The following is a 27,189-nucleotide window of genomic DNA, read 5'->3' as shown; positions in this document are numbered from 1 at the left end:
TTGGTTGAGGTGGAGGAGTCAGAGGGTGTAAGAGGGTGGAATATTTCCCAGGGAATGCCTTACTGCTAAATTTCAGAGGGGTAGAAGCCGTGTTAATCTGTTTTAACCAAAACAACGAGGAGTCTTATGGCACCTTAAAGACTAACAAATTTATTAGAGTATAAGCTTTTGTGGGCTAAAACCCACTTCTTCAGATGTATGGAGAAGTGAGTCATGAAAGCTTATGCTCTAATAAATTTGTTAGTCTTTAAGGTGCCACAAGACTCCGCGTTGTTTTTACTGCTAAATGATGAACTAGCACTCGGCTGAGCCCTCAGGGGTTAACACGTTGTTAATGTAGCCTCACACTCTACAAGGCAGCACAAATGGGGAGACAGCATGGCAGACAGAGACACACACCCTGTGTGTGTGTGTGTGTGAGAGAGAGATGCGCATTGCCCCTTTAAGTACACTGACACCACTCTTAAGTACATTGCCTTTTTAAGTAGATCAGCAAGTTGAGACAGCCCCTGCTGCCAGCAAGCTCCCTCTGTCCTGAGCCCTGTCGTGTCCGTCCCCCTTCTCCCCACCCCCCCCGGTTCTATGGAAATGGGGTAAGCAGGGGGCAGGAGCGGGGGGGGGGGCAGAACACCCTGACATTAGCCCCTCTCTTCTCTCCTCCCCCCAGCACAGCAAGCAGGAGGCTCCGGGGAGTAGCACCAAGGCAGAAGGCAGGAGCAGCACATGGCAGTGGGGGGAGGGACAGCTGAACTGCTGGCAATTGATAGCCTGCTGGGCGACTGCCATACAGGGAACTTAGGGGAGTGCACAGGGAACTTAAGGGAGCAGGGAGCTGATGGGGGGCTGCCGGTGCACCCTGGTTCCAACCTCCGACCAGCTAGCTCCAACAGGCTGCTCTTTCTGCAAGCCATGGACAAAGTAGGCGGCTGCCAAACAGCATTACAAGGGAGCATTGTGCAACTTTAAACTAGGATGTTCTCTAATTGATCAGCAACGTAACAGCGTTAACCAGGACAACTTTAAGTGAGGAGTTACTGTATAACACAGTAATTTTGAAACAGTTTAAGGTGGTCACAGATGTTTCTCAAAATGTGTACAATGTCTATGAGGTGCTCTTTCTGAGTCTCGGTTTTGGGAATCTCTAGTGTGCTCTGCTTGGGAGTTAGCAACTTGCCTATAATTCACCACTCTAATTTTGACAGGGGTTGTTGAGGTCTATAGAGTAACAAAACGAGTTGAACTGGGTATCAAGGCCACCGCAGTGTGTAGTGAGAAACTCCAACAGCTGCTAAAGGACATCGATAAAGTATGGAACAACCTAATAAGCTTCATGTCACTTGCAGCTTTAACGGTAAGGCCATAATTAAGCTGCCTTTTTGTTACAGAGGATGGAGCGTTATGTATGGTTATGTATTATGACACCTGGAGGAGTCACTTAAACTCCCTGTTCCTTATTTTCTCCATTTGTAAAATGAGGGTAACCGGCAACTTTGTGAATCGGGTTGAGCTCTTCAGGTGAAAAATACTGTGTGCGCGCAAGGTGGTGGGGTTGCCTCATTTCCTAATGATTTTGACGCTGTATCCTCTCATAATGTGATTTAAATTAGACAAACATGAATCTAAAAAGGAAAAATAAGTGCCTTCGTGACACTCCAGCAATGAGCTTCCCTAGTTCTAGTGCTCTGCGTTGCTCTGCAGGAGACTGACTAGACTGCAAGATCTTCCAAGTAAGGACTATGTGTCTTGCTCTGGTTTTGGAAGGTGCCTAGCCCATTTTGGCCAATGCTGCAGACTAAATAATAATGCTTGTTTTGAGCTCTTTCCCTCCTCTGGCTGGAACTGCCATGGCCAGATGCAACTCATGAGCTCTGGGGTGGAAGAGGAAGTGCTTCTCTTCTCTCACAGCTTCCTGGGTAGCCAATTGGGAGAGCGCTGTTGATACCATATGAAGAATGGTTCTATGTAGTTTTTAGATGGCTGGTGATTTGAGAAGAAGGGGCATCCACGCTTGCAGGGAATTTAGAGGTAATGGGGTAAAGAAAGAGCTACTTGGGGCACAGGGTGAAGGAGAATCCTTTTGTGATGAGGAGGCAGGGAGAGAGAGGAAAATTTAAAAATAGAAGGCAAGAAAATTCTAACTTTCCATTAAGCTTTTTCCATTTTCAACCGTCATCTTTGGTTGCAATTAAATAACGTTGGTGTAGAATAGAGAGATGGGTACAGGTATATAATGGATTTTTTTGGCAGGCACTTAACCATAATAATGGCTCAGTGCATTTTGGGGAATCATTAATTTGGGGGACATTGACATGACCCACTGGAATGGTGGTTTTGAACTCAGTGCATAGTGAAGGAGCCTTTAATCCTTAGATTAAGACCAATGCATCATGTCCAGCATTAATAAATGCATCATTTCCACAATACTCTCTCGTATCACTGCATAGTTAATTCACAGATCCCTGCATGCAGAGTAATCATGCATATTAAAAATCCTACTGTTGCTTTTATCGAGAAGTAGTTGCAAGGTGAGATCTGGTATGCTGGCTTTTCACTTGAAATAAACTTTTTACAGTCCCTGAAAAATGGAGACGACAAATAATGGGCATCTCCTCTCTCCCACCTCATCAGTACCACATATTGGTGGCAAACAGATCTTAATAAAACCTTGTCAGATTCTGACTGGCTTTATCTAATGCAACAATTGATAACATCAAAATATTGTTGCTCAGTTTTAGGACAGGTTGAGGTATCGGTGGACACCTAGCTCCTACTGTGATGAGCATTCTCCTCTCAAGGTAGATAGTTGTCGTCAAAAATGCTGTTTCGAACGTAAAAGATGTTTTAACATTCATGCAGGATTCTTTCATATTTAAATTGGGTGTATTAAGTATTTATATATTAGTAAGTACTTCAGAGTATTCGTAATTAGTGGCCAGATTGTGATTCCCTTTCTTTCACACTGTAGAACCTTATTCCACTAGTAGTCCTATTGACGTCAGTGGGACTACTCGTGGAGTAAGCTACTCTTCAATGTGAGTGAGAATGTCACAGTCTGGCCTTAGTACAGTATACAACTAGTAATTGTTTGGTAAGTAAGTCTTTTTCCCCAGTTAAAGGCAACAAAGATGTATAGAACTGTGTCACTGCCTTGCTGTCTGGTCATGATGTAAAAAGAAACCATCACTCCTAAACTGTTGAGAATCTTTGGCTGGTGTGGTGCATCCCTGTGCACATGATCCTGTCGGCAGCTTTCATGTTTCTGTATTCAGTTTTGTCGCAACTTTGCCCTCATGTAGCAAAATGCTATGATTGGTGAGCACAGCGCATGTGGGGAAAACTCTTGCCTCTGGTGGGCAAGGAAAACCGTGTTTACTAGGTTTGCGAAATGGTTTCGCTCAGGGGGGATCTTACTGCAAAGAGAGGCAGATTACATCAGAAAATTCTACCACTGAAGCCAGGAGCTGAAGGAAATCTGCTCTATGAGGCTTAGGCAGTTGTGTGGTTTTTCGGTTGGGGTTGAGGGAGGCCTAGAATAAATTATTCACATTTTTTTCTCTCTCCTTTCTTCCATCCTTCCCTCCCTGACCCACCAACCTCACTCCCTACTGACAAGTGTGAAATTTCATCCTGAGTTACAATCAAGGGTTTTTTTGTTTTGTTTTAAACATCTGACTTCAGTATACAATTCCCAACCCATATATTGGCCCTTAACCAGTCATTTACTAGCGTAGCCAAATACAGTTCATTCCCCAAAACACAGGTTTCTTGCTATTTGATAAGGACTAGTTTCAAACATGCTAGTAGGGTTTTTGACGGGAGGATCAGAATATTGCAGCACATCTCCACAACATCTACACTCATATTTTTTAAGTTTTAAACCAATAGCAAATGACTGGCTTTGGTTTTGTTTTTAAAAAGTAGATAATGGGTCTGTTTGGTACCTAATGTATGGCACATACCTTCCTGTAAAATTACAATCATGGATTCCAAATGGAGCAGAAGTGCCAATTAAGTACGTATGAGTCCTTTACCTCACAGGCATGTGCTTGAAAAGGTTAATTTTATCATTTAAAGGATTAATTTTGTTACAAGGTAATTTTATGCATAGGCTTATGGTTTTTCATTGCAAATTACAATTTGACCTTCTCATTTGCTCACTCATGCATTTGATAAACAAATATTAGAGTGCCTTTATTCATTTGATTGATCTACTCAAAGATTAAAGGTTTTTTTTCAAGATTCCAATTATTTCTTAAATTGTTCAGCTATGGGATCGTGATTAGAATACCTAGACGCATCTGTTTTAAAGAATTTTTAAAAGCCTCTTGCATTTGTATTTCTATGCATTGCTTTTGATTGTTTAAACATTACACGTTACAACGATCCTTCAAACGAGCTTCAGTGTTTATACACCACCCAAATGCAAAATTGCACTGACCATTTCTCTTGTCACCTAACTGTAAAACTGTGCATCAGGAAAGCTTTAATACATACTGAGATCTCTTTTCTGCTTAAACACACAGTTGTCCTCACACTCCTTTCCATAACATAAACTAATATACAAAATAAAACAATTAGCCCTCTTAATTGTTGCCTGGTTTGGCCAGCCATTAATATTCAGCTGTGTACTGATATGCCCTCATTCCAGATACAGGAAAATCCTTGACTAGTAACTGCCCTGCTATGGTTAGACATTAGTGCAAAATTGTGAGTGATAAACTGATCTGGTTAACCCTAGTTTCCCATCTAGAAGCTGCACTAGCCTCAATGGTAATTTATCCCATGGCATCTTTATAACTGCAAATAATTTGTTGCCTACCTGTGTATATCTCAGCCCTCTCTTTGGTATGCAAGAATTGTATAGCAACAGCTACTTGTGCTCTGGTTTCAGAAGCGTGGTCCCTTTTGAAGTGGAAACATAAAACTCAAATATTCTCTCCTCTGTTATCTAATCCTTTTTCAAGTGCTTGAATGTGGTAAATTAATGTCCATGGAGATTACATAGTAAGTTTGAAAATATGCTAATGGCTTTGATTAAAGTGGGCATCAATTTATGGGCATGTGTAGTATGTTATCTTTGCCCTGTGACTTTGTTTGGCTTCATGCCCCTTCACAGCAGCCCCACCAGTAATTTGTCATAATGCGTGTGAATTTTTTTTCCCAGTCACTGAAATTGCCTAAACCCAACTGTCTCGTTATTTCTGTAGCCAGATGAAAACTCATTGGATTTCTCTTCTTGTATGCTGCGTCCTGGAATTAAAAATGCCCAAGATCTCGCCTGTGGGGTGTGCCTCTTGAATGTGGATTCTAGAAGTAAAGTAAGTGCCAAACCCATTTTGCATTTACTACTTTAACTCTCCATCTATGCCTAGTCTATGCTAACAAACGTCCTGGCTGTAATTTACCACCGATAGTAGGAAAGGTGGAATCTGTATTGTAGGCAGGGCTCAAATGTTGTTACTACCACATCATCTGGAAGATTCTCTCTCTCTCACACACACACACACACCCTGCTCAACAGGCATGGGAGAGATGTAACTGGTGACAGTTGTGTATAAAGGCTGAGGTGTTAAATCCATTTATAAAGGGCAGCATGGGGAACAGACTTGGAAGCTGAGATTATTTAAAAAAAAAAAAAAAAAAAAAAAGCTTATAATGAATTTTCCTTAAAATGTGCCTGTGAAGCCAGGAGGGGGTCATTGCCTTCAATGTGGGGAGGAGGGACCCCAGAATAGAGAGAGAGCGATTAATAGCCAACCAATTAATATACATCGGGAGTTTTGTTGATCTTTTGGTTTCAACGTTATTTCAGAAAGAAGAGAAACCTGTGGAAGAGCATCCTAGAAAAGTACGAACGAGTAAAACGATACTCTTTATAGATTCATCCTCTTAATTATGAGCATGGAAGGCAAGACTTGTGACCAGCCTTCCGTGGTCATTCTCAATTGTACCAATCATGAATCCTTCTCTTATAGTCATTTCTGTGACTGTAACATCCAATTTGATCAACTAACACATGCTCGAATCCTCCCCCTTGTGTTGTCTGCATGCCAGTATATCGTGAATAACTTCCTGTTTTTGTACTACTTTTGTGGTGTGGTAGATAATTCACTGTGGTGAGTTTCTGAACAGCTACAGCTTCCTGGTTTCTTGTTGTGGAAGGAGACCTGTAGCTTTCGTGTGAGATAATCTTTGACCTTTTGTCGTCTTACAAAGTGATGCTCCAGCTATTGCTTTGGGACAACACAAAGGCTGTCGTGGGTTTAGAAATCCAGAGTAAAAATGTTTTGCAGGTTTGTTTGTTTTTTTAAACAAATATATTTTCAGCAGTATTCCAGAAGGTAACTCTGAGCTCTTCAAGAGAGCCTTGCAATAGGGAATTACAATGAAAAGCTGCTAGTTGTTCTGTCGTTGAACGGGGAAAAAATTTCATCTTTTTCCCCAAAAGAGCTTATGTAAAATAAGCCCTATCACTGCTTTTGTTGTTGTTGTTTACTCAGACATTTAAGCACTATCTCCTACTAGCAACAACTACATCAAACCCCATCAGATATTCTTCATCTTGTTTATAGATTTTTCACTCTTTATTCAAAAAGCTTTTCTTATAAAGTAGCTGCTCCTAACAGAAGACACTGGACCAAACTGGACCTGGACCTGCAGTAAGCAGGCGCAACTTTGGGATCAGAGGAGTTGCATCCCCTTAAATCACGGAGCAATTTGGCCCAGTGAATGAAATAATTTGAAATGCTATAGTTATGGGCTGGCCAAACAAGCTATCTCTGAGGTACAGTACAGTGTACTATTTCCTACCTATAGAAGATAATTAGTGAAAGATGCATGCAGCAAGTTGGATCAACTCCCAGGTTTGAGGTCAAATGTAAAAATACTAATCAAACCATTCAGTACATGTCCACTACTAAAACCTGAAGCTTACAGCTTTAGCCATTGCAGTTGGGGATGCGGTCTCCCTTCAGAACTTCTTGCAGACTAAAATGAAATTTTGCTTGCCATTTGGTCCATTTCTGGAGTTGAGGATGGTGTCTATAGAGTGACAGGGTCGAGGTGCCTTCTTAATGTAAGCACATCCACAGATATCTGATCTCCTCTTTAGCTCTTACATCACTGAGCAGATGGGACTGTCACACTTGTTTCAATTTTTGTTATTCTAGGCCTTTAATTCAGAAACTGATCATTTCAAACTGGCTTATGGAGGACACCAGTACCACGCAAGCTGTGCAAACTTCTGGATCAACTGTGTGGAGCCGAAACCTCCAGGCCTCATTTTGCCAGACCTGCTTTGAAAGGACTTGCACTGAAGGAGGGATCACGTCCGTCAATGACAAGACATGGTCTTGATGGTGGTGATGTAGGGGAATAAACACTGAAGGCTTTTTTGGGCAATGGTTAGAGTAGTGAAATGTTCATTTCTGCATTTCTTCTGTACTGCAATGGGTCAAAACCACTCTCTCATACGAGATCCCCATGAAGAATTTCACTGGAAGGTTCAAGCCATCATTGAGGTTTTCAGAAATAATCAGAGAGTTTTGCACTGTGCCATAAAACATGGCATTGCAATCTCTCTCTCACGCTGAAATGGGTTAGCACTTTTTGAGATGTAGCAACTCACTGTGGTAATCAAGGTAAATTGACGCATGAGGTGGAATAGGTCTTACCGTTTCAAGAAAGAGATGAAATACTAGGTTGTGTGTGTTTAAACTGAAATGGCCCCTTAACCAAATGCGTGAAATGTGTATTTGCTAACTATTCTTTCCTCTAATTTTAATATATGAACCCAGAGTGGTGTTTTTTCTTAGATATTTGCTCCTACAGTATTACAATGCACAAGAAGTGACAGTAATGTTCAAGGAGAAGTAAGTTATTGATCTAGAAGGAATTGGATTGTTAGGTTGCAATGAGCCATTGTTTATTTATAGAATTATTGTTCTGAATTACAGAATACATTTTATTCATACATTTAGTGGGTTAGTATTGGGAGAAAAAACTGGGAGAAAAATCATTGTATCTAAATTTTTCGTACCCTATCTTTAGGCTTCAGTACAGGCAGCTGGATTTTAAAACTTGCAGTCTCTTCTACTTTGATGTAAATACTAGACAAACCTTTTTACCCCTTTATTGGACTTGTCCTACAACTGCAGACATAAAGGGATATACTTTCAAAATGATGTATTATGCATTTAGCCCTCCGCCCTTTATTTTGTAATCCTATAACTAAGTTGCTGCACATCATGTTGAAAATCATACCCCACTAATATCAAATGCCCACTCCTGTATATTTCACTACACATTTGTGGTGTATAAATATGCTTTTCTTGATGGGACTCTTATGCAGATCTCATGCAATTTAATATTGTCCATCAAGACTCGCTCTTTCCCAGACTCCCAGAACTGATGGCACTGGTTGCCTTTGAGTTCATAGTTCAGACAGATATTAGTTTTTTCACACTGGAATTCGAGATTTCCCACCAGACTGCACAAATGCAAAATACATGGGTGCTTTATGGCCAGCGCTGCTGTCTGGACAGTAAGTGATTTAATGTATCCGGCTATCACATAATGTTACTCACAAATCTAGACGTATAGGATTCTTTCTTTAGATACAACATCAAGGTGACAGTGCAGAATAAAAAAATAAAATAAGTTTGCTGTGAAGACAACTTCCCAGTTCAGAAAGAATGTAACAATGCTTGAACTTCTGAATTACTAATTGCTTTACAGAATTTTTAATCCAATGGAAATGTGCTTTTGTTTCAAAAGGGCCTTACCACTATATGGCCTCTTAGTTTTGACTCTGTGAGGAAAGCAAGAGTTGCTGTTTGTTTCCTCGGTATAACTGATGATTTCATCGTTCATTGATTTAGTTTCTCAAACAGACCTTGAGAGAAGCTTCCTTCTTTCCAAGATGTCATCAGCTGTCAAAGCAAACCTTGTCTCTGTTCTAAGTAAATAGCTAATATTGACCTGTGGTTTTGATTTCCTGTGAACAAAATTGCATAGGGGATAAAAATGATGGTTTGTATAAAAGGTTAGTTCTAGTCACAGATTAATATATACCATATGAAAGAGATCTTGGCTAATAAGAATGCTAGGTGAATGACCCTTGTTTACAGAAATTAAATTTAAAATAGATCTTTGTAGTCTCAGAAACCTGCTTATTCATCTAATAAGTAACATACAGCGCCTCCTGGTATCAGACCCAAGCTAATCAAGTGGCAGCTTTTCAATAACGGTCAGCACCCACCTTCTGCTGTGCAAAGTGTATCAAAGCAAGCTGATTTCTGATTGACTGGCCACTATTTTACTTACTAGTTGTGTTGTATAAGTGCAATAGACCTCAGAACAGCTCTTTGTGACCAGAGAATTGTCTCCCTCGTCAAATATTTCTTGCTTTACCTTGACAATACACTTCTTGCCATGCCATGTGCTGCTATACACTTCTCATCACGCCTTGTGCTTACTATTGCAAGTAGACCCACTGACTAGTATAGGACTTACAGTGGTAAGTTAGCAGGATTATTATTATTATAAAATTATTAAAATTATTATTATTATAGGATCGGACCCTTAGACCCCGATTAGCAAAGGACTTAAGCAAACGCCTAACTGTAAACACATGATTTGTACCTCTGAAAGCGATGGCACTATTTGCATGCTTAAGTACTCTGCTGAATCAAGGCAATAGCTTGTATAAATGCTGTATTGGGACAAGGGAAGCTTTTTATTAGCATGGGCTTCCTCCACAGCTCTTCTTCTTTTTGTCACCCCTCCTATGAGTTTTAAGAGCATGGCCCACGCTAAAGTAGTTACAGTGTGGAAACTCTACAGCAAAGTTGTATTCCAAATACAGTACTGGTCATTGCACTTGGCAAAAGTCGATTCTAATTACCTTCTTTTTTTAATGTACCCGCTTGTTAAGCAAATACATTATCTCTGCTAGAAGTATCCAGCATGTCTTTGGCACATAAATAGGGGGAAAGGGCATTTACGAGTATAATTACAGTAGAGCTTATTGGAGTAGTCCCCTGCTCTGTACAGAATGGGAAAGCGGCAGGCAATGTTAAAGTGATCATGTCAAGCAAAAGGCATTTTTCTAAAGACCTTCAAAGGGTTCTCATGACGTGAATGTTTTACTTTAGATACCACCGATAAGGGCATTGCACAAGAAGGATCATTCCACTTACATATCCTAGTCATTAAAACGACTCAGTGTTGCATTCCGCTTCTGAGCTATTATACTGTTAGCCAAGGGCCCGGTGTCCTTGGAAACTGTATCCAAGGTTACAATATTTTCTACACTGGATTGTATCGGACCACTTTCCCTTGCTTTAATTGAACGTAGGTTAACGCACAAGACTTTTTGTCATGGCCTATGGTGTTTTAGAACTGTAAATTAATTTCTTTTTGGATGTCTTTTGTTTCATTATCAGAATTTGTGAAAGTGAATATTTTTAATGTACATGTTCTCTGGATTTGCCTTGGGATTGCCTAAGGAAAATTATTTTTATTTGTGTTTTGTGTGTCTTGATTTTTAACAGGTTATTTTATTGGTTAATTTAATTTTTTTTTTCTATATTGTACTCCTTAAGTTCCTAACGGTGTGGTTTGTCTAATTTTCTCAGTTGAAATATACTAAAGTAATCTTTCCTTCCAGTACTTATAGGCATTAGGGACAAATCAAACTGTACCAAGATCTCTCTTGATAAATTGGTTGTCATGTGAATTTTTAAATACCCCAGCAATCTTTCTGACCTCTTTGTTATAAAGTTTTTTTTATTTGTTACATGTTAATTATTACATTCTGCACTTGAACATTCCAGTGAATTTTCAACCCCAGCAGCAGTTTGTTTTTATTTAAGTTAATTTTGAACTAAATTGAGTAGCTCTTTCTTGGAAAACCATGTAGTAAATGTGAAATTACGATGAAGTACAGTCTAAGAAAAGGAAGCTTGTGAAAACCCAAGAAATACACTCTTTCCTAATTAGTTACATGTTAAATTAACGAGACCTGGAACAAAAAGGATGCCTTTTCAATAAAAGCTGCTATTGTACAACTACTTTTTCTTAAATATCTTTTGCTCTCTGGGCCTCTATTTAATTCTGATTCTCAATGTTCAAATATAAATGTAATAGTTGTGTTTCTTCCCGCATTTGGGTGAATATACATTTCTCTTGTGTAGAAGGCTTTGTGATTAGTATAGCAGTGAATCCTCTTCTTTTAATTTGTGATGTGCTGGAGTAGTTGCTGGTATTTTAAACCTGGTAAGAATAGTTTTTACTACTTTACCTTTTAATATATGATTTACTTCACGTATTCTTGCAACGGTTTATAAATACTTTGTTGCATCTCAATGAAATGTTGATCTCAATAAAGAACTCTTTATTTATGACAAATCTGTACGGTGACTTGTTGCAGGATGCAGCCAGTAGAGTGTTGCGATGTGTTACTGATTCACATTGACACACCACCCTTCATACTCTGAGAGAGAGCCTGGCTATGTGTTTAGGTGGGTTCTGAAGGGACTTTCCCACTCAAATACAGCAATGAGATGGAATCTTTCCTGCTATGATGGGGGATTTGAGAGCTTTCTACCAGCAAAACATACCTGGGAACTGCATTGATCTTTATTTTAAGTGTTGTGCAGATACTATGTTTTGAACAAAGTTGTCTGTAGTTCTTGTTTAAATACAGGTGAAACAAACACTTTGCTAGCTGACACATTGAGTTTGGTGGTAGCATTAATAAGTACCTGTGTCTGGCTCTGACTCGGCAAAGCACATATATAGTTAAACATGTGCTTAAGTGCTTTCCCGGGTCAGTGGATAACAATGCACCCCATAGGCCTATGCTAGACTGGAGTGAATATTCTTTTTTGTCTAGTGGCCAAAGATGCCCTTATTTCTAAGCTATATCCACAACACCCAAAGCACAGTTACCGATAAGTCACTTGTACCCATAGGTCCTATGATAAAAATGATAAAAAAAGCCTGGAAGAAAAATGATTGTGCTGTCATAAAGTCTCAAGGCTGCTTAGTCTATAAGCCTTGACATTGATTTGATAGTACAAAATTAGGAACAACTCAATGAATTTTAACATGAATAAGTTTATGCTGTGCCTTTTAGCATAACAACTGGTGCAGGCCTTCTGATTATGCAGCAAAAATAACTTGATGGGGAGAAAAAACAGAATTGCTTGAACTGCATAATGTTTTGGCTTTGACTCTTCTACGCTGAATTATTGGAAAATTAATATCCAGTCTCTGGGTAGGAACGAGACCAGCCTCATAATAAATCAGTCCTGTATTTGCACACTGTACTCCATGGTTAACACATGTTTGAGATGCCTCACCTAGCAACCTGGAAAGTGTGATCTCTTGAAAATGGGCTGCAGTGGGTGTAGAGAGCTATTTAAATATATAGAGATGGGAACTTCCTGTTACCAATAAAGTTATCTGTCTGGAAGAATTAGCTCTTCAACAAATCCACCAGAGAGATGTTTCAAGATATTTCAGATTCATCAACTGGTGGCAATACTGGAGTTAATAAATCTACAGCTCTGCCTTTAACTGTGCTTGTAGTTTATAGATGGCTGTTCTGAGGATTTTGGTCCCTGGTCTAATTACCACTTTCTTGTGTTGCGAAGGGTTTTTGTGTTAATCTTCTGGTAGAAGCACCGGACAGGGAGTTGGAGGATTTGGGTTCTGGTCCTCGATCTGCCACAGACATTTTGTGTGTCCTTGGCCAAATCACTTAGCATCTCTCTGGGTGAAATCCTGACTTCATTGAAGTTAATAGTAAAACTCCCACTGACTTCAGTGGGGCAAGGATTTCATGCCCTGTGCTTTAGTTAACTCATCTGCAAGGTGCCACAATTTAAGAAAGATGTGGACAAACTGGAGTGAGTCCAGAGGAGAGCAACAAAAAATTGTAAAAAGTTGATCAAACCTGTCCTATCAGGAAAGGGTAAAAAAAAAAAACTGGGCGTCTTTATGTCTTGATAAAAGAAAAGTTTGGGGTGGGGAGACCTGATGAGTCGTCAAATATGTTAAGGGCTGTTTTAAAGAGAATAGTGATCAATTGTTCTCCATGTCCACTGAAGGTAGGACAAGAAGAAATTGGCTTTACCCGCAGCAAGTGGGGATTTAGGTTAGACATTAGGAAAAACTTTCTAACTGTAAGAGTGTTTAAACTCTGCAATAGGCTTCCAAAGGATGTTGTCAGAATCCCTGTCATTGGAGGTTTTTAAGAACAGGTTAGACAGGAATGGTGTAGGTGTACTTTGTCCTACCTCAGCACAGAGGGTGAACTAGATGACGTCTTGTGGTCCCTCCCAGCCCTCCATTTCTATGATTCTAAAAAGGGGAAAGAAATTTCCCTCCCACACTGAGGAACTGAGCCTAAATTTGTTCATTTTTGAAGCACCTGGAGATACTTGTATTGATAGATGGCTAGCGAAATGCCAGGCTTCATAAATGTGTGTGTAGTAAGGCAATGTTCCATTTTTGTTAACACCCTTTTTCACTTGCAGTTTTGTCTAAACCCACCACAGTTAATAGAAATGTAAAGAAGGGTTTGCAGTGGAATTGGGTGTACACATGTAAGAAAAAAATAACCATTTGGGACACTTTAAATATCTGTGCTCTTGAGAGCGTTAAGGTATTTTATAACCACGTCGTTTTAACAGTGGTCTCATTATGCCCGAAACCTTGGGTACATATATGTGTTGAGCCTATAGCTGATGTGGTTTCCGTGGATGCTTCTCCTTTCTATGCCTCGAAAGGTAAGCAGAGTTCTCCCTTTTTATATCTCTTTGCACCATTATCCCACCAAACGCAGTAAGAGGCCTTGGGGCCCAATTCATTGGCTGCTGACTTCATGGGAGTCATTCCATTGACTTCATTGGACACTGAATCTGATCCTAGAAGCTAATGTAGCATTTTCTTTTCCCAGTAGATGATTTTCAGCACGTGGTACCTGCCCACTGTGGTGAAATTCAGATCTTCACAGTTCATTTGAAAACTTATTTCCAGTACTGAATTAATCAAAGTGTATCTCTTGGATTCAGGCCAACCCTCTGTCATGAATCCATTTAGGTTTTGTTTTCCCACTGATGCATGCGCAGCTCAGTTTACAGAGACTTGATTCTGATCCCATTTAAACAGTTTTTTCACAAGGGACAACTTCATTATTTTCAGTAGTTCTGATTTACCCTGGAAGACCAGAATCCTGTCCACTAAGTTGTAGACTCTACACTGTCTGGTGCAACAAACCATTATGACAAACACATCAGTCACTTCCAATACTTTTCTTAAACCAGAATATCAGCATTTCAGAAATTCAAATACAACTCCAGAGGATAAAAATGCAGTAATGAGCCAAATTCAGTGCCTGGCTTTTCTGTAGTGAGAGGTCTATGTTAGTGTGTCTTGAAGGTCTAGATTTAGTGTACACAATTTACTCAAGTTACTGGTAACTGATTACAACGTTTAATCAAAATGCATTTGTATTTGTGATTTGTATTAACATTACTATTGAAGCTTAACCAGTGTTGTTGCTGGAATTTCAGAGATGGTAAGAGCCCGATTATGAACAGGAACTCCTGGGTTCTAGTTTTAATCTTTATTAAGATTATTTTTTACAAGTATAGTCTCTCATTTAAATAAGTTATCTATCTCTATGTATCCAGAAATCTGCATCTTCCTCTTTTAGAGATACAAGGAAGGACTCAAACAGTCTTGTTGAGTAAGTTACTTGCTTTGTTCTTTCGATGTTCCAGCTATGTTTGTTAAATAGTGATGTGCAAGGATGTGGATAATACTCACGACTCAACGGTCCATATCATCTAGTATCTTCTACCACTTTTCAGGTTAGAATCTTTTTTTTTTTTTTTCTCTCATCAGAACCAAAACAAAGCAAAGACTTCTCAATAAAGACACCTTTGTACTGGAGGTTTAACCGATTAACATATTTTGCTTAGAAAAATTCAGGAATGCAACATAATCCTGGAGGCCATAACACTGTGAATCGGAAAAGATCTGAGGCAGATCATGACTATACTTACAGCTAAGTCATCAAGCAGATTTACCTACTTTCTATTTACTGGTTGACTGAATACTAAAAAATACAGCTCAACCCCTTTGGGAGGGTAGCCGTGTAGTCAAAGCTTAATTTGGCTGGCCAGTGTGGGAAAGGTTAACCTATCACTTCTGTACTGGTCTTCACTTTGAAATGAGCTCTGTTGTTTGCTCCCCAATCATGCAAACACTCATGTACATAAAATTATTCAGGTGTATAAATGCTTGCAGGAGCTGCTACCCTGGTGTGGAATGGGGGGGGGGGGGGAAGAGATGTGGCAGCATTCATTTGTCTTAATTGCTTAAATTATTGTATTTATGACAGTCTTTGACTGGCTTAACTATTTATAAAGATTTAAAAAGCTGGCTAACGATCTCTAACACTATATACTAAGAGCCACTATGGTATTGAAAGAAAATGACAGCATTAGCAACACTTTTCCACGCTCCTCCCTCCCTGTCTCTTAATAAAACACACACATTGAGTTGGAGTTTAGAGGTGGAGCTCGTTCATTTTGTGCTAGTGCCGCTCATCGGCTACGGGGTTTTGCACGGAAGAAAATAAGCTAGTAAAGAAATATCCAGGCTACCTCATCACAAAGCGTACTTTGTTCATTAATTCTGCCAAGTGCCTTTTAGTTCTTCACTTGTAGTATACTAGTAAACTGACTGCAGGGGATGTTTTGTGGAAGAATTAAATTTAGTAAAGAGAGCTCACTGTAATGTTCAATCAAGGGAAGATAGGGCAAGGATTCCGTGTGTGTGTGTGTGTGTGTATAGATATGTTTTTTGGGAATTGCTGGCCTTGCTGGTTAGGGACGTGACAATTAGCAAGGTTCTGCTGTATGGTAAAGAACTAAAAGTTGGTCATCAAAAGAGAAGGGAATGTCTCCAGTCTGGTAGATGCAGAACAGCAAGTCTCTTGTGCTCTTATTCTTCCTGTTGATGCAGTTGCATTAAATCCCCCAGTAAGGCATGAGGTGTCTCCCCTCTCTCTCATAAACGTCTGGGAGTACACCATACGGTGTCTGTACCATTTTAACCGTCGTCTTCCCAAACAGCTTCCGCTCGTAGTCTATCAGCTGCCTCCAGAAACCCACATTGGGGCGGATGACGGGGCGTCTTGACTTGACCCAGTTGTAAGCCTCAAACAGAGACACTTTGTGGTACTTCATCAGATAAGCGATGCACAGGGTGGCCGATCTGCTCACACCAGCTGCACAATGGACTAAGGTGGCCCCGTGCTTTCGCGTGACGCTTTGTATCTTATCAGCCACGCTGTCAAAGTATAGGGAGATGGGGGCGTTGGGCACATCAGCCAGAGGTACTTTGACATATTCAAATTGGGGCCAATTAAAGTTGGGGATCTCAATGGTGGCATTGATTATGCAGGTGATGCCCCGGGCCAGAAGCAGTTGTCGGTTCGAGGCTACGCTGCCCCTGCTCAGGTACAGAGAGGGGGTGATTTGGGCAATGCCCCCAAGTTCTCCTTCAGTAAACATTCGAGGTGCCATCAGAACTCGTGGTAAGGTGTGGTGGTTTCTGGAGGTCATGGAGCTTCCTGGCTCTCAGGCTTCCATTATGGGAAGGGATCCGATGTGATCTACTAAGGAAATGGTCTTGCCTGGAGGCTTTAATAAGGAAGAACTTTTCTCTGCTTGGTCACTAACCCTGTAAAATACAAGCAACACTGTAAGTGGGACAGATATAACAGCAGCCCTCCAATGTAGAAAGGCAGAATCCTATCTGTGCCTTGGAGTGCCCCCTGGTGGTGTAAGCTCTCCAGGGCAGGGACTGCCTTTCTGTCTTGTGCGCACAGTTGGGCCCCGTGACAAATAATAGTGAAAAACACACGGTTTGCACCTCCTTCCTCTTAAATGCACCCTCCCTTTTTAGCCATCTAAAATAGGTCACCTACAAAGAAAATAAACATTTGGGGATTCCCCTTCTGTTCCCTTTATCCTAGTTAAAGAGGACCGAAAGTGTATTGTCCCCACACATATGGTAGAAAGTCAGGTCCTGTCCAGGTTGGAAGACTGTCTGGAGAACGAATAAAATGGTGCCATTACCGGAGCCAAGAGACTGAAAGCTGAATGAGTACAAGGGGAAGGGATTTTTTAGACTGATTCTTTTAGGATTCTTTTTTAATGCCTCTTTAATGTCAATGACTAATATACCAGAGAAAGGAAGCTTTTGTTAAGGCGTGAGAACCCCTCCCCCTTCACTTAAGCTTTGAGCTAGCAGTGCACAGCCTCTGGGACTGCCAGCATTTCCTCCAGCAAAGACCAGAGCTGGGCATTCCTGCTAGTTCAGAGATTAAAAACCAATAAACCCACCAGGCAGAACCATGAAAAAACCTTTCCAACACCCTTTCCCTCCCCTCCTCCTCACCACCCTGTTAGCCCTTCTCAATAGACCTTAGAGAAGCAAAGAAAGGCACATTCCTAGTTTATTTTAATAATTTGCAGGTCATCTTCCAACAGTCTAAGTCTGGAGGTGAAATTAGCAGCTGTTCTCGTCAGCCTGATGTTGGGAGTTACTCATCCAAAGAATTGATTTGCTTTAGCCAAACACAAATTATACTTTAGTCAAACCAAGTTATTGGGCTCAGTACAGGGGTAACTGGGTGAAATTTAATGGCCTGAGACATACGGGAAGTCAGACTAGATGATCTAGTGGTCCCATTTGGCCTTAAAATCTATGAATCAAAGAGACAAGCTTGCTATAACATTTCGGGTTCAACACTGTACTGCAGATAAATTAGATCATCAATAACTAGGGCCCTACCAAATTTATGGTCCATTTTGATCAATTTCAGGGTCCTAGGATTTTAAAAATTGTAAATTTCATGATTTCAGCGATTTAAATCTGAAATTTCAGTGTTGTAATTGTAGGGGGCCTGACCCAAAAAGGAGTTTTGGGGTGGCGAAGGGGGGGGGGGTGCGATACCGCTACCCTTACTTCTGCACTGCTGTTGGAGGTGATGCTGCCTTTAGAGCTGGGCAGCTGGAGAGTGGCGGCTGCAGGCCGGGAGCCCAGCTCTGAAGGCAGGGTGGCCTTCAGCAGCAGCACAGAAGTAAGGATGGCGCAGTATGGTACTGCCACCCTCACTTTTGTTCTGCTGCCAGCAGAGCTGGGCCCTCGGTCAGCAGCCGCCACTCTCCGGCCACCCAGCTCTGAAGGCAGCAATGCAGAAATAAGGGTGGCACCACCCTTACTTCTGTGCTACTGCTGGCGGGGCACTGCCTTCAGAGCTGGGTGGCCAGAGAGCGGTGGCTGTTGTCCTTCCCCGCCCCCGAAACTCCCTTTTGGGTCAAGACCCCCAATTTGCAAAATGCTGGTCTCCCCTGTGGAATCAGTACATTATAGGGTAAAAGCACACAAAAGACAGATTTCATGGGGGGGGGAGACCAGATTTCTTGGTCCGTGACACGTTTTTCATAGCTGTGAATTTGGTAGGGCCCTATCAATAACCTAGTGACACAGTGTCAGTATGCTCTTTGGCATGTATCTGTAATACGCTGATTTAATGTGTGCTACTGTCTCTGTCTAGGGGCTTGTTCCTGTTAGGATAAAGCTTGCTACGAACACCCAGCTAACTACATTATTCCAAGCAGTAAGGACTTGAGGTTTTGGTGCTGATGGTTTGGAGTTCGAATGCTCTGGATGCGGTGTTTATGTATGCGGCCATGACATGTTACATAACTGTCTGGCCATTTCTGCTGTGTCCATCCAGCAATAGCATGCATGTCAGCTAGCTTTCTCAAAGAAATAAAATCGCTGCATTATCCCCATCAGACTCTACATTATAAAGAATGGAAAAAGAAGGGTCTTGGGCCCTTCCATTCAGGGGAAACCTTTCCTTTTGTGGAATTCTCCCTTTGGGGGCACAGCTAAGGCACTGCGACCACTGCTGCTGTTGGTATAGTGAATCGAAACCTGAACTGGGAGAAGAACAAGGAATTGCTATTAGGGTAGGTGTTGAATGTACATAGGATAATAGATTGCTCCGCCTCAGAAGAGCTTACATCCTAAATAAACGCTGGACTGCCAGCCCAAAGTATTCGAAATCATGAGTCAGGCCCCCCAGATGATCAGAATAAATGCTGGGTTCACTTGGTTTTCTGGGTTTTGAGCCTTTCGGGTGCATCTGGATCATATTTTCAGCCTTTTCTCTGCATTTCTGAAGGCTAAAAACTTGCTTTTTTTTAAATAGTTATTAAGGGAAAGCTGAGATTCTCGCCTAATGACATGAATCCAGGAACGAAGGCTTTAAGAAACCCATCAAATATCATGAGCATTGGCAACACTGTATAGGCCAAGGGATACATCATAGAAGCAGCGCAACGGAGACTCACTTTAAACAACTGTCTCACTGTTCCATGCTGTACGTCACACAGCGAATTCTAGTAGATGGAGCTGAAAATAGAACCCAGATCTCCGGAATCCCAATCTAGTGCTTTAAGCTCCAGACCAACCTTTTTCCCTTGTAGGTTTTTTAAAGTGTCATGTATCATTTTTTTCTATGGTAGGGTTACAGCAAGAGGAAATGATCACTTCATGACTCTGTTTGGTGACAGAGAAGCATTTGAATGAGTTTCAATGCCAGAGAATAAAAGTGCTGTAGTCAGTTGACTCAAGGCCAAATTCAGTGCTCAGCTTTTCTCAGCTGGCTACAGGAATTTGACACGAATGCCTTAGTTTTGTTGTCAGATGATAATGAAGTCATCTGAATTGAATAGCTCCCTTTTCACATAGACTAATCTAAAAATAATGTAGCTCCATGAAAGAATACTTGATGAACGTAAAAACCAACACACAGCTGTCCTCTTGAAAATGCTGCTACGGTGTGGATGAACTCCAAGGTAAAGAGTGAGTAACGGCCTCCTTTGAAAAAGCCTTGAGTCTTGCACACCTTTGGTTTTCGCTCCCTGCCACCTTTTTTGTCTATTTTTCATTTAGCTAGCGAAGATCTAGCACGTTCTAACGGGTGCCAAGAGCAAGTGGCTTGAGGTGGTTATGGCGGATGCACTGTGCATTGCTCTAGCCTTACACGGGGAAGGGTTACTCGGAGGGTAGGCGGGAAAGGAATTTTTTTCCTTACATGGATTTTTAGCTACCCACAAGCGGCATTCTGCGCTTGAACTGGGAAGGAGCTCGGGTGAACAGCAGAGGGCAAAGGAAAAGCTGATTTGGTCTTCGGAGCCATCTCGAGAGAGAAATAAAACATGGTAGGCTGGTGTCAGGTGTCCAATCAAGTGTAATGGGCAGGCAAACTCAATGGTGAACGATAGCCCCTGTAGCAGCGATCCAGTTTTAAAAGGCACAGTAGGGAGGGCTGATCTGAGCTGCTGGGATTTCTGCTTAGAAGGCAGGTAGCCAGTGCAAACAGGCATAATAAAGGCTGTAAGTGCGTCTCTTCTTTGCTCAGAAAAAGCCATGTACATCCACAGTGCTATATAAATAACTACACCCGCCTGATGCAGGCAGTCAAAGATCCCAAAGGATACCTGATGTGTATCCTGCCTCTAAATAGTGGAGTGAAACTGGCAAAGGGGCAAGTATATCATTGCCCTCTATTGGACAGAATTCAGAACAGCTCAACTGCGTTTCATACACTTTCTACTGCTAACTGGGGTTCTCCTTTAGACTAAGAGGCTCCTGTCTTTTGGGGACAGGAGGATCAGAGTTCTACCCCTGCTGTCCATGACACTAGCTTACAGCCCAGTGACGATGGCTGTGTTACGTTAGAAAAGGCATCCCTTGCGAAACACTGCCGAAGAGTACCTTAATGCACCTTTGCTGCTACTCAGAGGCACGGAGCATGCTGGATGTTGGCTGACTGTGGCTTAGCAACTGAGACAAGCTAGCTGGAGGCAGGAGAATAGGATTGTTTACAACCAGTGCACATCTCCTTTGCGGAAGGATGTGTAAAACTCAGCAAACGCCCCTTTGGATGGCCTTTATCTTTGACTGCCAGTGGTGGCAACATGCAAATGCTGCTGAGATTCAAAGTGATGGCAGGCACCTGCTCCAGCAGTCACCCAATTGTTTTCAGCTGGGTTACAAAACGTGGGCTCTGCTGAGAGACCGTGCAGCCATAATCCAGTGCGGACTGCCACAAGCTTCCGCTCCGAGCCTAGAACAAGCAGCTGGCGAGGGGTCAGTTTGGCAAAGGGGTTCCTTCCAGCAGTGAAGGTGACAACAGATAATACGGTTAGTAGAGAGCAGATCTTCTGTTCCAAAAAACAGTGGCGTCAAGGAGGGGCGAGGGCTTGTCAGGCTTAACTATGAAGCTGGACCCATCAGCTCTTTCCAGAGGCAGGAGTGAGGCCGTTACAGCGTGTGGCTAATTACAGCAGAATACACTTACCTGACTAGCACAACTGGCATTGGCATTTTTTAAGCTCCTTACCCTGCCACTCAGCCCCTTTGAATCATGATGATTTGTGCACATATTTAGGGGCAACATCCACATTTTGCCAAGGAGCCCCAGCCATGACCTGGAGTGATCCCTCCTCCCAGTGAGAGGGGAGGTCAGACTCCAAGGCCCTTTCAGTCCTTAAGCTCTGGGCAGAGACTGGCTTTGCCGATGGAGCCATCTGTCTAGTGGGAACAGGAGCGTGACCACCACCTTGTGTCATATGGGCCCCCACCTATTAACAACTCTGTCCCCAGTGACCTGGGCTGGACTGGAACACGCAACCTTGCGTAACCTGTGCTTGCTCAGGGTGCCTCTCTCTCATTGTAGTGGCTGAATCAGCTAGAAGTTTGTCTGTCCAGTCGTTGTGGACTTCAGTGAGTGGAGGCTCATGCTTTCAGATCCAGAGGTCCTGGGTTTGATCCCTGCTGCCCCCATGGGAGCATCCTGTTGCGCTACTCCTTGCTGAATGCGCCCAAATCCCCTTGCCAGCCTCCAGAGCCATCCCCGCGGCACAGCTCTCGCCATAAACAACACTTCATTGGCCAGAGCCAGCGGATCGACCAACCAGACAGCGCAACGTGCCAGTCTCAGGCCGCTCCCATGAGAGATCCAAAGCGCTTAAGCCCCGTGCCCTAGTGCCTGCTGCTTTTCAGGAAGCCACTTTCTGCAGACACCGAATTATTAGTACTTTTACACTCAGCAAGCTAGTCCTGCTTCGTCAACCACACACCAGCTTGTGTTGCATGAAGCTGCCTGCGTGTTCAGTGCAGCGGGTTTCCTGTAGCATCTAGCCTTAGATGGCCTTTCCCAGCCCGTGTAAAATTCCAGTCAGTCGTTTGCGGGGATTTTTTGCTGCTGGTTAATGTGTGATGTTGCTCATATGCCTCACCAGATACACATTCGTTATTGTCATGTGGGGCTATTTGACATTCACAAAACTGATGGTGGTTCTGCCCATGGAATACCCAGGACACTACGCTGCTTGGAAAAATGAGAGGATAAAATCAATAGACAATAAAGGTCTGTTTATCTCCATCGCGGTAGCTATTCGCCGCAGTAAATTTAACAGAACAGCCCCTAGACTAAGGAACCTGGACAGCGTCCACCGTAATGTGCTAGCATATCTAGTGCCGTCAGTTACAGGCCGCTTCCTCGGATCGTATGGTCGTGAACGCAGTTCCCTGGGAGTGGTAGTGAGCACTGCCCGGCTCCCCAAAGCAGCAGAAGGCCCCTGCACAGCCTGGCAGCCATAGCAAAGTAGTGGGGGGGGGAAATGTCACACCTGCCGTTAATCAGTGAGCACTGGCCCAGGGACCCTATTTTGATCTACAGCCCCTATCATGAAAGGGTTAATTTGCAACTTCTGAGCGCTAAGGACCTGTTTCCTGGACTCCCCCAATAAGAGTTTGTTTGATGGTGTAACTGTAATGTGCTGGCTGGGGGCAGGTAATTATGCCCCAGTCCCTCTTTTAGCAAAGGGCCATGGCATTGGTGCAGGGGCGTCTTCAGAGCGTGTCCAGCGCAGGCCATGTCCAGCGCAGGCCATGTCCAGCGCAGGCCTGCTCATCACCTCAGACAGGAGTTCAGCTGTTCGCACAGGGACACTAAACGCTGTTCTTTGGACTGGGCAGCACAGACCCTATTATGAGCTCTCACCCCAGGAAGTGGAGCAGTTCGCTTTGCCCCTTCACACATCCTGAATCACCCTGTTCTTCTCTCAAGTGCCTGAAACGCTTCTGCTAGGGAAAGTAGGCTGGGGAGTGAAAATCGCCTTCCATGTCTCATTCCTCCTCTTTGTTTTGCTTGTCCTTGCTTGGTTATATAATGTGGGATTTTCATAGAATCCTAGAACTGGAAGGGACCTCGAGAGGTCATCTAGTCCAGTCCCCTGCACTCAAGGCAGGACTATGTGTGATGTAGACCGTTCCTGACAGGTGTTTGTTCAACCGGCTCTTAAAAATCCCCAATGAAGGCTCCTAAAGGAGTTAAGACCCAAGTCCATAAATATATTTAGACTCCTAACTCCCGCTGAAATCAATGCAAATTAAGATTTGAAATATCTTGAGAGTACCTGGGCCTATGTGCCTAAATCTCATTCACTTTATGCAGGAAGTCAGACTTGATAATCATGATGGTCCCTTTTGGCCTAAAAATCAATGAACCCATGAAAATCCCACCCAGTCATAACCATGTACTTTCCACGGTCACTAGAGTATCGGCCCTCGTTGGCTCCCTCCCGTAAGAGCGAGCAGTGCTGACGTTGTTCCTAACCACAGGAAGAGTCCAGGAGAGAGATGTTCCCCGGCGTGCATATCGGATCGCTAATCACTGGCCCAAACCCCCCACTTTATTTTGAATTCTGACAGCAGAATCCATCCACCGAGGCCCACGTGTCTTCCACCTGGTTGGCTACTAAGGTGTCATTGCACTGCAGGAGCTGGGAGCCTCCTCTGAATGAATGCTATGTATGGGCCGATGCACCATTGCATTCGGTGAAGCTGTCTGTCTTTTCAAACCTACCCCGGGGTGGTTCTGAGACAGCGTTAATAAAGGCATACGGGCCATGGGCCAGTTGCACAGAAATATTATTTTGAGGGTTGTTTTTCAAGCAAACTACCCCATTCAGTTTCAAAAAGAGGAGGGGTTTCTGTGTTCTAGAAAAGTGAATAGCACTGGGGAGGAAAGGGGTGACGGTGCAGGGCAGTAGGTGGAAACCTTCTCTTCTCAGCCACTGAGCCAGAGCTGGTCTGTCCAGCCCAGTAGTGGCTAGGCAGCTGTGCCAGCTGATGGCTGTTTGATGGCCTCGTGCTAATTAGTGGACAGTTTTCCATCTGGCAGTGGGCCCTGATTTGCGTTCTTATTGGCAGTTTGTGCCACAACAGCACAGAACCACTAATCCACAGGGAGCCTCTAGGCCAGTGGTCCCCCAACTTTTCACGGTCATGCCCACCCTGGGAGCCAGAGCTGGGAGCGGGGCGTGGACAGGGGTAAGGGGGCTGGGACTGCAGTTGGGGGTAGGGGTGGGGCTGGGAAGAGAACCGCGGCCGGGAGCTGAGGCTGGTGGAGGGACTGGGGCCGGTAGCGGAGCCACAGCTGGGGGCCGAGGCTGGGGCCAAGAGTGGAGTCATGGCCAGGAGCTGGGGGCCATGGCTGGGGGTGGAGCAGGCCTGGGTGGCGCTCCCGCCTTGCCCCCCTGGTCTGGCCTAGGCCTTGCCACACACAACCCTGAACCTTCCTCCACACCCTCGTAGGGGAGGGCGCCCCAGAGTTTGGAGACCTCTGCTCTGGGCTCTTATCAAGTCTTGGCCAGCCCAGCGCTCACCCCTGAAGTGAACACTCCCCATGTGTGTTTGGTGGGAACCACCTGAGGAAAGGCTGTTGGCCACCATATCAGTGGGCTGTACGGGGTGGGTGTGCTGCTTTGGCCCTTATGAAATGGGGGGGGCGGGAGGGAACAGAAGCAAGCTCCTCCCCTCCAGCAGCAATTGGTGGATTCTTGCACTTCCACATGTGTTTAAGGGGCTGTAGGGAGGAGCCCGGCTGATGCTGTGTTGTGAGAAGGTCCCATATTCAAAGGCTCCAGGTCCCTCTCAGGTGATTGGGTCCCCTCAGCCCTGCCCTGTGGTGTGGATTTCTGCAGAAAGTCTGGCAGATCCTCAGCTCCCAGAGGAGAGTTCACCTCTGTGCTACTTCCCCCATCATAAGGGCTTCACAGCCAGTCTGCCTCCTGCCAACATGGACAACAGCCTCTGAGGTACTCAGCCAAACATGGACACCAGGCGCAGCTGGCCGTGCATTTTATGTACCAGCTAACAGGTATGTGGTTTCCTATGGGGGGAGAGTCTTGAAGGAGCAGTGCGCGCCTGAGCGGACAGGCAGAGGACTCTCTGAATCAGGGTCGAGATACGCTAAGAAAACAGCATGAAGGATGCTTTGCATTACTGCCAGTTCTGTGGTTAGATGGTGGCTCTCAATCTCCCCAGGGTTGCTGCTCTGGCACCGTTTGCTTAACGCACAGAGACTGTTGGCAATCCCTGTGGATTTGGGGTGAGACGGTCAGTCAGGGAAATGTGTGCAAATTCTAGTGCCTCTAAGCTTCTCCAGGCTGACACGAGGGACCTAAATCAAAGCTTTCCGTTGATATGCCTGGGGATTTGTGTGTACGCACCCACCAAACGCTGAAGCTGGAATTTTTCAGCAGGGTCCAAGAGCTCACCCTCTGGGCCAGAGCTTTGAAAGAAATCAGTTTGCATTTAGGCACCAAAATAAGTGGTCAGATTTTCCTACAAGCTATATGCATGTTGGGTGCCGACCTCTGGAAATTGACTCTCTGTTGCCAGCTCTTTTATTGCAAGTCGTGTGACATCTGAGGCGTCTGTCTGATGGCTCCGTTTCCTGAAATCCTGTGATTGCATGAGGAGCTCTGCTTTTGTTTTTACAACTAGGAAGTTTCTACGTCTAGGGTGCAGAAAAATGCTTGAAAACGTGACCGGCGCGCTCCCTAAAGGCTCAAAAGGCAAATTAAGAACAGCATAGTTTGGCTTAAAAATCATGAATAGAGTATTGGACTAGGACTCAGAAGAGCTGGGTTCTGTTCCTGGCTCTGCCACTGGCCTGCTGGGTGACCGTGGGCAAGTCACTTTCTTCTCTGTGACTCAGTTTCTGTGTCTGTGAAATGGAGAGAACAATACTGACCTCCTTTGTAAAATGCTTTGAGATCTATGGATGAAAAGAGGCACAGGAAAGTGAGGTGTTTATTAAATAAGTCTAAAGCGTGTCTCAGACCCTGAGTTACTTGCAATAAGCCCCTTGTGGTTCCATTTGGGGAAATAACTAAATCTAGAGGATCGAGCTTTCCCTGAGAGAAAGGAAACTATGTCCCTGGTCCTTTCCTGAAGCACTATCTGGAGTTTTAATCAGGTTAGTGGCCCGGATGTGTGAAATGTCACTATTTAAGCCGGATCTTCCCCTTCTCCCAAGAGAGATTAAATTATTCATTTTAAACATGACAAATGGGCATTCATACTGTGGTAAAGAGGAGAGTCAATATTGTAGGCACGGAGTGAGCTAGTCTGCTCGGGGCTCTTCTGAGCCAGGCTAAGCAGCAAAAATTGCTGCTTTTCTTGGATAGTGGTGTTTAAAATGTGTGTCAGTGGACAGCCTGCCTCGAAAACCTTCTGCTTGAATGAAGTCAGTGGCAGGTTCTTCTATGCCCACGGGAGCATGGTCAGATTCACGCGCACAGCTGGGCCTCTCTCTTCCTTTCCCCTCACTGTTTGCAAAGATGTAATTTTAAAGTTCTAGGAGGGCAGGCTGCTCGCCCTATATCAGAGTAGCAGGAATGTGAGGGTGGCGGGAGTATCCCACCGACAGTCACATACTTGGGCAGAAGCGTCTGCCCCAGCAGTGGCTTCGTAACATTTTCTTGATCCATGAAACCCATAATGGCTTGGCCCACCATATCCCACCATCCTGTGTGTAAGCAATGGATTGATGGGGGGTGGGACACGGGATGACAAAGTGACAAACAATAAGTGAGTGAAATTGGGGTGTGGAGTGTGAGGTGTGGCTATGCTGTGGATTCTCACAATTACGCCATTTCAGTATTCATGGCTTAGTCCCCTGTTCCTTTCTAAATGCATCCAACGTCCTACGCTGGCTTTTGCTTTTGCTGC

General features: G+C 43.7%; 2 protein-coding genes across 7 annotated transcripts in view; one reads left to right on the top strand and one right to left on the bottom strand.

Annotated features, from left to right (window-relative positions):
- The window catches only part of SYNRG (synergin gamma), a 62,523-nt gene extending 51,114 nt beyond the window's left edge, over nt 1-11,409 (top strand). For 3 of the 5 annotated variants that reach the window (XM_054008194.1, XM_054008193.1, XM_054008191.1), the window contains 4 exons: nt 1,203-1,351; nt 5,208-5,318; nt 5,813-5,848; nt 7,170-11,409. In XM_054008194.1, the coding sequence (XP_053864169.1) occupies nt 1,203-1,351; nt 5,208-5,318; nt 5,813-5,848; nt 7,170-7,301 (428 nt within the window). In that variant the 3' untranslated portion in view covers nt 7,302-11,409. The remainder of the gene's footprint in view (nt 1-1,202; nt 1,352-5,207; nt 5,319-5,812; nt 5,849-7,169) is intronic. The other 2 variants (XM_054008197.1, XM_054008192.1) reach the window with 1 other exon arrangement.
- DUSP14 (dual specificity phosphatase 14) overlaps nt 1-27,189 on the bottom strand; it is an 86,801-nt gene that overhangs the window by 50,014 nt on the left and 9,598 nt on the right. The window contains exon 2 of one of the 2 annotated variants that reach the window (XM_054008200.1): nt 14,621-16,761. The exons of the other annotated variant lie outside the window; for it this stretch is intronic. Coding sequence (XP_053864175.1) covers nt 16,047-16,643 — 597 coding nt within the window. The 5' untranslated portion in view covers nt 16,644-16,761 and the 3' untranslated portion in view covers nt 14,621-16,046. Of the gene's footprint in view, nt 1-14,620; nt 16,762-27,189 lie in introns of those variants that run through there. 2 annotated transcript variants of the gene reach the window in all.

The sequence above is a fragment of the Malaclemys terrapin genome, chromosome 18 (genome assembly GCF_027887155.1).
Source record: "Malaclemys terrapin pileata isolate rMalTer1 chromosome 18, rMalTer1.hap1, whole genome shotgun sequence".
NCBI lineage: Eukaryota > Metazoa > Chordata > Testudines > Emydidae > Malaclemys > Malaclemys terrapin.
The sequence above is the reverse complement of the archived record's forward strand: the minus strand, read 5'-3'. Positions and strand labels throughout refer to the sequence as shown.